The sequence below is a fragment of the Microcebus murinus genome, chromosome 13, assembly GCF_040939455.1.
Source record: "Microcebus murinus isolate Inina chromosome 13, M.murinus_Inina_mat1.0, whole genome shotgun sequence".
Lineage (NCBI taxonomy): Eukaryota > Metazoa > Chordata > Mammalia > Primates > Cheirogaleidae > Microcebus > Microcebus murinus.
The window spans coordinates 70,390,182-70,404,993 of NC_134116.1; the positions used below are offsets into that span (position 1 = coordinate 70,390,182).

The 14,812-nt window shown below is 31.7% G+C and overlaps 1 protein-coding gene across 10 annotated transcripts in view; it reads right to left on the reverse strand.

Moving 5' to 3' along the window:
* NBEA (neurobeachin) overlaps positions 1 to 14,812 on the reverse strand; it is a 582,638-nt gene that overhangs the window by 394,263 nt on the left and 173,563 nt on the right. For 8 of the 10 annotated variants that reach the window (XM_076009489.1, XM_076009488.1, XM_076009486.1 and 5 more), the window contains 3 exons: positions 12,428 to 12,535; positions 7,118 to 7,286; positions 5,571 to 5,666 (listed from right to left, as the gene is read on the reverse strand). In XM_076009489.1, the coding sequence (XP_075865604.1) occupies positions 5,571 to 5,666; positions 7,118 to 7,286; positions 12,428 to 12,535 (373 nt within the window). The remainder of the gene's footprint in view (positions 1 to 5,570; positions 5,667 to 7,117; positions 7,287 to 12,427; positions 12,536 to 14,812) is intronic. The other 2 variants (XM_076009491.1, XM_076009496.1) reach the window with 1 other exon arrangement.

A 14,812-nucleotide genomic window follows, 5' to 3' on the forward strand; every position in this document is an offset into this window, starting at 1 on the left:
TGTCATCTTATCCAGGACCCTTGTGAAATTTTGCTCTGTTACTAGTGAGTTTTAATTCAAAAATGGACATAATCTGATTTATGTTTTAGAACAATCACATCAGCAATAAAACTGTAAAAAATAAAGAAAGATCAATAAGAGAAGAAAATGACAGAACAACTTTGGAGATAATAGCAGTAATGCAGGCAAGTCAAAACTAGAGTAGTCTTGCCACTAAAATTATAAGAAGCCTTTAGGAATTTTTAGAAAGAAAATTACTATATTATATTTATTACACATTATAAAATGTTTCTTAATGTAATATATTAAATAAATATACTTACTATATTATATTGTACTTTCAAAATTATTTTCAAAATTACTGTCAGTAATATACTAAAAGACTAGAGACAAGAATTCCAATGAATAAACTTGCACAACATTCCAAGAAAGGATAAGAGTCTGAATTAAGGTACTATTAAGAATAATAAGAAAAATATGTGATTATTTTTCCCATTCTTAGGTTATCTGTTTACTCTTATGATAGTTTCCTTGGCTGTGTAGAAAGAAGCTTTTTAATTTGATCAGATCCCATTTATTTATTTTTGCTGTTGCTGTGATTGTTCTGGGGGTCTTCTTCATAAATTGTTTGCCCATGCCAATGTTTGTAAGAGTTCTTCCAACATTTTCTTCTAGAATTCTTATAGTTTCATGTCTTACGTTTAAGTCTGTTATCCACCATGAATTGATCTTTGTGAGACTTGAGAGGTAAGGATCTTGTCTCAGTCTTCTACGAGTGACTATCCAATTTTTACCAGCACCATTTATTGAATAAGGATTCTTTTCCCCAATGTATGTTTTTGTCTGCTTTGTCAAAGATTAGATGGCTATATGAGGATGATTTTATATCTGGATTCTCGGTTCTGTTCTACTGGTCTATGTCTTTGTTCTTGTGCCAGTCCCACACTGTTTTAGTTACTGCAGCCTTGTAGTATAGCTTGAAGTCTGGTAAAATGATACCTCCCAATTTGTTCTTTCTGCTTAAGATAGCTTTTGCTATATGGGGTCTTCTCCAATAAAGGGCTGATAACTAGAATCTATATAGAACTCAGGAAAATCAGTAAGAAGAAATCAAACAACCCCATTAAAAAGTAGGCAAAGGACATGAACAGAAACTTTTCAAAAGAAGACAGATTAATGGCCAATGGGTATATGAAAAAATGCTCAACATCTCTAATCATCAGGGAAATGCAAATCAAAAAACACAATGAGATATCACCTGACTCCAGTGAGAATGGCTTTTGTCAAAAATTCCCAAAATAATAAATGTTGGCGTGGATATGGAGAGATAGTAACACTCATACTCTGCTGGTGGGACTGCAAACTAGTGCAACCTCTGGGCTAAGTAACTGGAGATACCTCAAAGAGCTACAGGTAGAACTACCATCTGATCCAGCAATCCCATTACTGAGCATCTACCCAAAGAAAAAAAGAGACATTATATAAAAAAGACATCTGCACTTGAATATTTATAGCAGCACAATTCATAATTGCAAAGATGTGGAAACAACCCAAGTGCCCATCAATCCATGAATGGATTAATAAAATGTGGTATATGTATGCCATGGAGTTCTACTCAGCCACAAAAACAATGATCTAGCACCTCTTGTCCTGGATAGAACTTGAGCCCATTGTACTAAGTTAAGTATCACAAGAATGGAAAAACAAGCACCACATGTACTCACCATCAAATTGGTACTAACTGATCGACACTTAAGTGCACATTTAGTAGTAACATTCATTAGGTGTCAGGCAGGTAAGAGGTGGGAAGATGGATATATACACACCTGATGGGTGTGTATATATGTGTATATCCACTGCATCCAATGCAGTGCGCACTGTCTAGGGGATGGACATGCTTGAAGCTCTGACCCAGATGGAACAAAGGCAATATATGTAACCTCAACATTTGTACTCTCATAATATGCCGAAATAAAAAAAAAAAAGAAATTAAAAAAAAGAATAATAAGAAAAAAGAGACCAGAGAGCTAATTCTGAATTTTTTAAAAGGCTCAATAATGTGCTAAAAGAAGAGAACGAGGTGTAAATGAATTGAAGAGTACTTCAGATAAGTGTTTTTCAAACTATTTGTGGAAATTTACCTTTTTTCCCCTCAATCCATCAGCTGACACTTTTAGAAAAAAAAAACACTAAAAAAATAAAATAATTTAAAACTATACAAAATAAAAGCACAATTGCTTTTGTTATTAAACCCAGTAGATATAAAATGAAATTTTAATAAGTATAATCAAACAAACCATTGAGAAAAAGGATATAATTATAAAAATAGTCCACGTAGTTCACTGAAAGTGAGTAGGTAAGTAGGTGATCAACACAGACAACTACTATTACACTTGCAACTTTTCTTCATTACACATCTTAAGTAAACAAAAAGTTTTAGGCAAAGTGATTCCCCCCAAAAAATGCCTATATGAATATTTTTACAAATACTGGGAATATAAAAAAAATTTCTGATGTATCACTGGGCTTTTTGCTTGTTAATTTATCTAATCTAAGTTGAACTGGTAATGCTACTCATGAGAATAATATATCTAACCTGTTTTTGTTTTATTTCAATAACACTCAGGAGAAAGTAGTGTCAACACAGGTATGTTGGTGGAATGGAAATTCACAAGGCTCAGAATATTCATTTTAAACTTATATCCAAAATGAAGGTAGAAATGCTGCCACTTCTAAATATATCACTGATGTTCATCAATAATCAGTTCTAAAATTTCATCTTGTATAGTTATAAAGAAATATAAATTATATTTCAATGAAAGAAATGGATTCCAGATCTGTGAATTTCCTATGTGTGGACCTTCTATTATTGGAAAATAAAACATAAAACATTTTATCAAATCCATAAAATGATAGGTGATAACTTTTCAAGGATGAACAAAATCAGATCATTCCTAAAGCTCAACATACTTTACTCATTATTATTAAATTGTGAAACATGTCATAAGAACTGTGTACCTCCAAGACTCTAACTTTTGTTGTTGTTCTTTGATCTTGTCTACCATGGAAAAACATCATTCCCTGTTTGGAAGCATTGAGTTCATGAAAAATATTTTAGATGTTTGACAAAAAGCCAGCACAATTCATATTTTAAAAGTGGATCAAACTAGTTTCGTACCCTATAGAAACACTACAAAGGGTTTACTATGAAGCTCTGATATCATCAACAGAAATTTTCTTCTCAATAACCACTAAACCACAGCAGGCAAAATAATATATGATAAGCTTCCATATTAACACATAATGAAGAAAATAATAGCAAATTTACCACATTAGCTTTAAAGTAATTCAAAAATTGTATTATGCCACAAAGAACACTGTGATTCAGTTCAGCTAAAATTGTTTTCATAGAAAGACTTTCTTGATAAAGTGCATTCAAATTCTGACATAAGTTTCTTAATCTGGGCAACTACTCCAGAATATTTTCCAGTCACCATAGCTGAGACTCTGGAACATACTCCTTCACATAATAAACTCTAGATGTTTGGTGACAATTTAATTCTTTTTGGTTTATACGGTTCAGATTTAGATGTGTTTATCAGTGAAGGAGCTCAGGAAATTTCACCCCTAAATATGACTGTTTGGTATAAAGAGTATTTTGAATTTTAAAGGCCCTTAGATATCAATAGGCTTTGGAAGGGGCTTTCTCCCTTTCTTCATAAAAAACTAAACCCATCAAAAAGAACAATGGGTTTCCCTTCCCCTCCATGTTTATCTCAATATATTATAGGAAAGATGATTAAGAATGCAACCAGACCTAGCCCAAATCATTTAAAATATAATACCTATCTCTCATGTTAATTTAATTTCCAAAGAAAATCATTTACAAGTCAATCTGTTTCCCCCCTCCATTAATCCTCTCAAGTATCTACTCATCCTCCCTAGTAACCATTCATTCCTCTGAAACAGAATTACCTATGTTCCTCATCTTTACCTCTCCTATAAAATAAGGGTGTATAAATTTCTGGACCCCACTGGGATACTGGGTAATCACTCTGTGATTCTCCCTGTGCTCATCGTAAATAAATCTCTTTTTCTTATTAATCTACCTCATTGTGAATTGATCTTTCAGCAAACCTTCTGGGGTGAAGGGATGTTTCCCTTCACCTCCACATCAGCAATAAAGCTTAAACATTTTTCCTTCATTTTACCATGATGTCCAAAGGTAGCACATTTATAAAAAATATTATCTGTGCATTTATCAAGTTGTAACAAAAACTACTTAGCTAGTTTTAGTTTTCCAAATTTGCTTCCATATTATTAGCCAATTATGACATATACTTATATGGTATCATGTGGAGCTCAGGGTCCTCTTCCAAACTCTTTGCAGTTATTGGCAGAATTCAGTTTCTTGTTGAAGGACTGAAGTTCCTCACTTTCTTGCTGACTGTCAGCAGGGGAATACTCTTAGCTCCTACAAGCTGCTCTCAGGTCCTTCATCCAAGGTCACCTCCATCTCAGCAATAAAGACCTTCCTTCCTGTCAAATCTCTCTCACATTTCAAGTGTCTCTAACTTGCTCTTCTGCAACTAGTGGAGAAAACTCTCTTTCTACCGAACTCATGTGATTAGGTCAGTCTCACCTGGATAATACCTTTTCTCAAAAGCAATTGTGCTGTAGAACATAACCTAATCACAGGAGTAAAACCCATGATATTCACCATCCCAGAAATTTGCAAGGTATGCACACAGGAATATTTTGGGGCTATCACAGAATTGTGCCTATTATAATCCTTTGTTCCACAGTCATCAATTTCATGTTACTCCCACCCAGAGACATTATCATTCTGGCTACTATAGTTTTCAGCTTTAAAATTTCCAGTTGGTTCTTTTTCTTTATATCTTCCATTTCCCTCCTCATTATGGTCACTTTTTCCTTTAAATTGAAAAACATCTTGAACATACTTACGGCGGCTGTTTTAATGTTGTTATCTGATAACTGTGCCATTTCTACTATTTCTGAATCTGAATCTATTGATTAATTTTTTTCTTCTGCTTATGCATCACATTTTCCTGCTTCTTTGCATGTTTAGTAATTTTTTAACTAGATGCTTAACATTTATGTTTTTTGGTGAGGTATTTTTTTGTAATTCTTTAAAAGAGTGTTGGGATTTTGTTCTGACTAGAAGTTAAATAACTTATAGATCAGTTTGATGCTTTTAAGGCATGTTTTTAAGCTTTTTTTCTAGTAAGTATAAAGTAGTCTTCATTTTAGGCTAATTTAGTCCCACTGCTAAGGGGTGGCTCTTCTGTGATTTCTAGTAAATGCCACCATTGTGCATATTAATAGATAAAGAATTAGGTATTCTTAATTTACACATGATATATAATGTAATTATTTACAAATATAATATTTTTCTCTCAGTAACCAGGTATAAATATAACATAACATATCTCCATGAAACCTGAGGTGTATACTTGTTTATCAGCAATTACATCATGAATATGTATTTTACAACAACTCATAAAATAAGAATACCCAAACAGGTCAGGAGATGAGGTCATTATTACCTTTGTAAAATGAGTGGGCAAAGCTCTGCTCAGGAATTAACTTGGCAAGGAATCCATGGTTCAAACTTGGATGAGGGATAGATGGTATGACCACAACTGTGAAGAAAATTATGGAATCAAATTTGAGCCAGCATGTAACAATCTGCAACATGGTCCACTGAAGATCCATGACAATTCTATATTACTGCAACATGCAAACAGTATTAGCAATAAAGAATGTATCTCTGAAGGAAGGAAAGAGATTATGTATTAAGAGAAAAGAAACAATATAATTGTTAAGTAGAATAATTTGTAGCAACATATACAGAAGCATACAAATAAACAAGAAAATCAGAACTAGAAGGTTCACTATACTATGGCTTATTTTATACATGTATAATGGATACAAAGGCATTAAAAATGAAGAAAAATAGTTAAGATGATAATGTGTTAGTGTTTTAAAATACAAAAAGATAGGAACTGCAATGGTAGGATGATATTTAATTTGAAGAGTCAAATTAAAAATGAAAGTATACTACAATGAAATAATCTCATGTTTATGTGTTAAAAGCAAATGTAACATGCAACAGCAAAATACCATAGCTAAAACATAATCCATATTTCCACAACAGCAATAAAAGGTAAATAAGACATGTGATGCTTATGGAAAAGAGGATGCAGAGGTTTGACCACTAATTTCTACTCACTTATTAAAATATCCATTTTATTTTTAGAGCAATGTATTTATTTAGGGAAGACAATTTCAACTACAAATTAATCCAGTGGTATATGAAATAGCCCTTAAATTATGAAGGTTACACTACAAAGAGAAAAACAATCTTGATATAAAAACCTGAAAGGAAATTCAATGAAGGAGGTACTCCATGATATTAAAATATTAGTTGCCAGAAAATGTGTTTATAGTGTTCAAACAGAGTAGGTGAACCTAATAATGCAAAAACTCCTGCAACATGAGCATTTTATGCAAATGGGAAAGGTAACATGACCCAAGATGGTTCATTGTTGTCTATGATGTTAACTTTTCACAGTCTGTGATTTTAGTTGTAGCCACTTTGACATAAAATTTAGAATGTATATTTGATTATTATAAATCGCTGATAGAGTATTTAGATACTGAAGTAACTATAGGCAGCAAAAAGGAAAGAAAGAAAAAATGCTATTTTTGAGCTTGGCTATAAAGATTTACATTTTGGTTTATTCTTGGTATTGAATAACTCTATAATCCTTCAAGTTTATAAAAATTAAAAAGTAATATATTTAAAAATGTGAATTACTTGCATAGTAAATAGTGGTATGAATGATGTTTATTAATAAATGGGAAACACTAAAACCAAAGCTGCACTGATAAAATGAGAATAAAACAAATTTATAAAAATATTATTCATACATTTTTGTGGAATTAAAGAATATTAGTATTTATATACCAACCATTCATAAATATTTGAGGTGATTATGAAGAGGTCCAGTTTAAATCTAGATGTAAAAGTGAAAAAAAGAAGGAGATAAATGATGGTGAAAATTCAAATAATTAAAAGAATATTAAGTACCTGTACTTGTTGGCGAATTTATTTCTTGTCTGATGTTTCTACCTGGTTGGCTTCCAGTTCTTACAGTTTCTCGCTGAGGTTCTAATATGTCACGATACTTGGAAACCATCAGAACAGATATGAAGTAAACAACAGCCAAAGCTAAGAACTGTGCCTGCTTGCTATCATCCTGTGTAAAATAAAAGGCAGTTTTGACACTCAAAATTTTTTAAAAGTGTAAGTTCTTAATGTACAAGAAACTACTCCTATTTCACTTCTTTATGGAGGCAAAATATGATATTTAACTTTTATTAAAACCTGCTAAGTAGATAACATTACTTGATAAGTATTATTTAAGTATAAATAAAAACTCCAGAAATATATCATCTGAATTATAGGTTTAAATATAGTTTTAAAAAACTAAAATATTAATATTTTGATAAATATGCCACAAAATTTTATTCTTTGTCCTCTTTACATTATTCACTACCTGCATAACAATATAGTATGTGTCTTTAGATGATACAAAGTTGAAAAGAATGATTTAATGTTCTCCATTTAAAAAAGCAAAAGTTTTAAATATTATAACTGAATAAAATTAATAGGATAAAATTACCATTGAAATACATGTATTTAATATAATTCTAACATTATATGAATACAAAATGGAGAAGATATAAACAATGAGGCAGCATAAAATATATATTTATACAAGATCAATATCAGAACTATGACTTGGCAGCACACAGAAAAGCTAATTCAATATTTAGTTGTATTAACAGATAAAAAGAAGTAATAGTTCACTATTCTACATTGGGAAAATGACCTCTAAAACACTGTCAATATTTCAGGCTCCTCATTTCAGATCTCAAAAATAAAATGGAGCTTTTCCAGGGGAGAAAAGCAAAGTGGTCCAAGGTCTGAAAAAATAAGTTTAGTCCAGATAAAATGAGAGTTTTAAAAAGCCAACTACAGTCTGGTAGAGAAATAATTTTGTAATAAATATGCTTCCCCAAAATATAACAAGTTGCATGTAACCTTGAGAGCTCTATTTAAAGAGGCTAAATAACTATCCTTTAGGGAAATAATGATAAGAAGTCTAATTTATAAGACTTCTAATACTACTTTCAAATTAGATTATATCTATGGAATCAAATGTAAATGTTTGCAAAGCCTTTTTTATAAGTTGGCTAAAATTTTTATAAGTTAGCTAAAAGTTAACCAAAACTGAAAGCAGTTACTGTGGCTCACAGATAACAGCTAAAAATGTAATAGAAATAAGGAAAACAAACATGCAATAAATTCTAGTAACTCTATTACTAGAGGTGATTTATCTTTATTAGTTCATTTAAGCATAATGCAAATAAGATTCAGAATTTGCGTGCATTTGTAAGAAAGAAAGTAATCTAGAAATATTTACTGATGATTTAATATTATGAAACAGAAAGTACAGCTAATAGGGAAAACAACCAAAGTAAATCAAATTTGTTCTGAAATATTATTTTAGTGTTTCATACACTGTGGGTGACAGACAGCTTTTGTAGAGATATACTTTCTTACAGTTTAAACAAAGTGTTTAAAATGCATACTCCCTGCATTACATTGCTGATGGAATAAACATGAAGAAAAGTGAAAAAATCAAATACTTAAGCAGTTATTACAAAGGAAAAGTGCAATCAGACTAACAAAAGATACTAACAAAGAATGAATTCACACACAACTTAAGCTGCAATGGGCCATAATATCCCACAATACTACTATTAATATTTCTACCACTGGAGACTCAAACCAGGCAATTAGAAGGCATTCAACAAATATGTGTGGAATGAATATCAACAATAAGGTTGCACAGCTGTAAATAATAAATACTGTAAACCTATATCTTAGCCAACATAAAATTTCCCTTACATATGATATGAATAGTTAGCTTTTCTTTTTAAATCCAGATCTTCAAGCCAATTGTGCTTCTTATTCTCAGTTCTGTCTTTGAAAATGAAGCCCAATATAGACAGAGGCTAAATATCTGGAGAATAACTAAATTTTTATACAGATTAATTGACTTGCTTAGGTATTTTATTATTTAGGAGACATGAGCTCCATTATGTTTTATCTGCTTAAAAAATGGGTTTCCCCACTATTCAGCCTTGAATAAGTAATATAATTGGTTAACCTTGAAATCCTTTAAAAATTTGAGTGCTTCAACTAGGATGATGGAAAACCTCCCATTCAATTTTTAAAGATTAAAATTTACTTCAGTTTATCTCATTTTAGATAAAAGTGACTTAGTATAATCAGGGCTCTGGGGAAAAAGGGAGAAGCATAATAAATTTACCTTCAAATCTTGGCTTATTGGAGAACATTGAAAACAAAGTAGTTTTTTAAAACCATATTTGTCTTACCACATAGGAAATTTTGCCACACAGCTATTTTACCTTTGTCTAGACAGCTCATATGGGTTTAAATCAGCAATGTCTTCATTACAGAAAATAAATGAGTACAAGAAGAATTCATTCTTTGACATTTTATCAAATTTTCCTCCTGCCATAGTGCTAGTATGCACTTTGCCTTCATTGCCAACAAAACTACAGAAGTTTTGTGAAAAGTAAAACACCTTAGAAAGACTGTTCTAAAAAAAAAGTAGTCTTTGACCCCTAAGATTGTAGTATATCACTTAGTTGTTTCACATATATATATATAACATATGTATATAGTATATGCATGTATGTATATTTCTTAAAAACCTAATTTGATACCTCTTTTGTTTTACTAATTAAGGCAAATAAAAACGACTATCGGTTCATAAATATTTCAAATGAAGTAGAATTCTTAGCATAATATTTACAATTGACTCGAAAATACTATCAATTATAAAAACACCTCCAAATTTCACAGATTATTTAAATGTGGGAAAAAAGTATCTTAGAATTCATGAAATATAGTGATGAAAAGAGAATCCTCTGAAAACAGCATTCTCAATCATTTGGGATTCTGACTCTACTTTATATCAATTGTGTAGTCTTAATATTTCTGAGTCTTAACTTTCTCTTAACCCTTAACTAGAAGCTTAGAATAATATAGATTCGATGCCTGATATACAGTATAAACTCAATGAACACGGTTATATGACCTGATGATGTCTCACCCTTGCTCAGGCTGGTTTCGAACTCCTGACCTCGAGCAATCCGCCCGCCTCGGCCTCCCAGAGTGCTAGGATTACAGGCGTGAGCCACCGCGCCCGGCCCTATAGTGCAATTCTTACATCATGGTTTTTATACTATAGTGTATTCTACCTCCTTTTTTGAAAATACTTTTATAATTTATAAATTATTAAACAATATAGCCTTATTATAGAAAATTTAAAAATACAGAGAAGTATAAAAAGATAAAGGACAAACTAAAATCTGTTTACCCCACAGCTAATCATTGAAATTCTGATATATTCTTTCCAGTCTTTTTTTTTCAATAAAGGTACATGTGTATATGTATATACATTCAGTATGCATATATCTGTAAGATATAAGTACTTTTGCATACTGTTGCTTTCCTTTAAAATATATCATGATCATTTTTCCATGTCACCAAACTTCCCTCAAAAATATGATCTTAATGGCCACATAGTTTTCTCCTGAATGAATATGTCAATATTTTTAAGCCAAAATCTCTTGTTGGATATTTTTTTTTTTTTTTTTTTTTTTGAGACAGAGTCTCACTTTGTTGCCCAGGCTAGAGTGAGTGCCGTGGCGTCAGCCTGGCTCACAGCAACCTCAATCTCCGGGGCTCAGCGATCCTACTGCCTCAGCCTCCCGAGTAGCTGGGACTACAGGCATGCACCACCATGCCCGGCTAATTTTTTGTATATATATATTTTAGTTGGTCAATTAATTTCTTTCTATTTTTGGTAGAGACGGGGTCTCGCTCAGGCTGGTTTCGAACTCCTGACCTTGAGCAATCCGCCCGCCTCGGCCTCCCAAAGTGCTAGGATTACAGGCGTGAGCCACCACGCCCGGCCTCTTGTTGGATATTTTTAATGTTGCCAATTTTCCTGTAGGTATCTCTCAATGAACACAGTAAGTTAAATAACTTCTAACTGGAACCCTTGAGTCAGAGGATATCACTGTTTATGAGTTTTAACACATATTGGTAAAAAACTAGTCAAAAGCTTATCCAGTCTATACTCATGTGTAAGTGATACATGACAGAGCATGTTTCACTGTACCATGGCAATGCTAGGTATTATCATTCAAAAATTTTAGTTTATTTAATGGTGAACAACATCTCACTCTTATTTTCATCTTCATTCTGTTGACTACTACTGATACTGACTTTTTATAATGGTTTTTGCCTAGTATTTCACATTTTATGTCCATTGCCTATTTTTCTGTTGGTATGTTTGTAATTTTCCTAGTGTTTTATAAGAACTAATATATATTAAACAGAGTGACAGTTTTGTATATTCCTACCATGCGGCATTATTCCATGACTTTATACATTTTAACTGCTTTCTAAAGTAAAAAGTACTCTATCCAATTTATTGTTAAATATAAATTTCAAACATAAACCTTCTTCTACATGTCTACATTTCATGCAGAATCATCAACTAAATACAAATCATCAACTAAAATAAGAAAAATAGTATTCAATGTGGCTAGTTTATAATAACTATATTAAGGAGTGCTGTCAACATTGAAACTGCTGTGAAATACCATATACATATATTTGTATATGGTGTTTCACAATTTATGGCAAAGCCAATCTGTTTTTTACTTACCTTGAAAAAGTAATCATGGGATTGGAGGGTTCCATGAAAGCTTTTCTTTAAGTGCTCTTTTCCCTGAAGCTTTATTAAGCTATCTTTCTAACTCAAATTCCCATCAATATCTATATTTTTAAAATGCAGATTCTTCAACAAAAAGTAATTGCGCCCCAAAAAAGTAATTGCCAGTAACACCTAATTAACTAATCCCTTTAATCCATAATATAAGGAACATTAATAATAATGAAACATTCAGTACCTGGAAATGGAACTAGTAATACTAAAAGAGAACAGTAGGTCATGCAAGATAAAGTTAATTTTAATTTTTCAGGCTATTCCTATTCTTACTATAAAAACAAATTATATCAAATTTTACCATGTTTTCAAAAATAACATCAATAAGCTTTCAGAGAAAGCTAAGGCTCAATCATTTTATAATCAGAAGTATGCAAAACACCCATAAGCCTAGACACTAGGGCATTTAGTTTTAATACACAGCTTTCCTATAAAACTTAAATTATCACACACACATGACAGTGGAAGGTTTTTTTCAGGGAAGCCAAAGAGGGATAACTTACCACATCCCGAAAGACAACAGCACGAAGACGATTGATATCGACATCCTGAAGAAGTCTATCAGGATCCTTAATAGGAGAAAGGTTACCTGGAACATTTTCTAATGGAGTCTTTGAAAAGAAAAGAATTGTGAAGAAATAGTATATTGCAGAAAATTATACATTAGTATCACTTCACTTCCAATTTCTTTAATTTAAGCTAAACTGGCCACATCATTTACCTCCTCCTCCTGAGTTAATATTTACTGACAAAAATAATCTATTACAAGGCACATTTTCTGTTCTCCTCTAGTCATGTCACAGTTTTTCTTACTTGTGTTCTTCTTTATCAGCATAACTACCACTATAAACTCACAAAGGCAGGTATAAGACTAGAGTAGAAAAGTGACTGAACTTGGACTTGCCAAGATCTGGCCTCAAGTCTGTTGTGTGACCTTGCGCTTGTTACTAAAATTTCCTAAGCTTCACTTTCCCTACCTTTAAATAATAACTCTTTTTGAGTTTCTGGGTTTATTTATGAATCATCTTTTATATTATATGAGATTATTATGTTATATTACTATATAATATTTTATATGTGTAACCATTTCATGATTTAGAAAAAGTTAGAAAGGTAAACTTAAAAAAAAATTCCAGTCACAGACCATTAAATCTGAAAGACATTAAAGATCATTCCAGCAAAATTCTTTTTATCATTGAAGAAAAAAAAACCTATAAATTTTAAGTATATAGTCATATAGTAAACTAGTGAGTAAGCCAGTCTCCCTGAAACTCAATCAGGTATTTTTTCACCAATGCAACATGTTAAGGATTGTGTGGAAGATAATATATGTATAATGCCAAATACAATTCATGCACGTAACAGGTATGTACTTGTTGTTACTCTAGCCAAAGAAAAATAAATAGACCCCTTTCTACTTTTCAATGGACATCAATCATGATATTCTACTCCTAAATTTAAATGTTTGATTCTTTTGCAGCACAGGATAGTGAAATGAGCAGGGTATTTGAAGGCTGATAGTTACTTGGTTTCTATTACAATTCTAAAACTTACCAGCTATTTGACCTTAGGTAAGATCTTACCCTCTCTTAACCTCAACTATATCATCTAAATAATAAACTAATAATATTTATCACAGGATGATTAAAGAAAATAACATAATTTATAACACAGATGAATTTACAGCACAAACAAAAAAATAGAAATATTTTCATTCACATACCATTTTATACTTCACAAAGTATTTCTTTATCCCTAATCTAATTTGATCCTTATAAAGAATACATAATAGGAAAAGCTTGTATTATTATTGCTCCTTTTTATATATTAAAAAAATGAAGCCCCGTGAAGGTACACAACTTATGCAAGTCCATACAGGTTAGTAGCAAGGAACTTTTGCTACCTCTTTAAAAAATTAACTGATTTACTTACTAAAGTCTCACATAAGAAATGCATAAACACAGGGAGGAAAAAAAAACAAACTACCACCCAGGTCTGTCTATTCTCTGTCGTGAGATGTTTTGTTTGTTTGTTTTGTTTTCAAGTCAAATCTTTACTTAATATTTTTAGATTTATTCCTTCTTATCCATTTTTTACTGCCAAAGTTCTTGCCAGAGAGGCACTGATTAGCTCAACTAAATTACTACAAATTTCCTTCTCATCAGGCTTTTCTGTCCACATTCTATAATCAGAGCAATATGGGGCTTGAAAATCTTGAAAGACTTCTGTTATCTATTGATTTAAGTACAGATACCTTTCAAATCTAAGCTCTTCAAAATACTAATTTATTTATTCATTTCATGAGTATATATAGAGTGGCAAAGTGTGCTGGAGAGGGGAATCAGTAATAATCAAAAATTCACTACTTGCTAGGAATCACTAAGTACTTTAATACACTATTTCTTTTTATTTAATTTATACAAATGCTCTATAAATTAAGATTTATATCCATCTTAAAGACTGGAAAATTGAGGCACAGGAAACTAAGGAATTTGTCTTTGGGTCACAAAACTAGTAAATGGTAAAGCCAGAATGCAAACTCAGAACTGTCTGATTATAGAATCTCTGCTCTTTTTACAAAGCACTCACAGTGCTATAAATGCTCTGCAGTTACAAAGATGTATAAGACATAGGACACTTTCTTCAAGTAACTATCAGTCTACTATGCCTACACAAATAATATGAGGCATTATTGCTGATGTGTTTATATCTAATCTCCTCAGCAATGAAGAACCCTGTGGAGTCTTGTGATCAATAAAATAATGCAAGGTCAAATTACGATATGAATATTTCCCTGACAGTAGTGGAAAATAAAAAAGGCTGCAATATTGCAAATAACCAACAGACACAATAAATAATGTGGTTGGTCTGCTTGAAAACTATTGAAT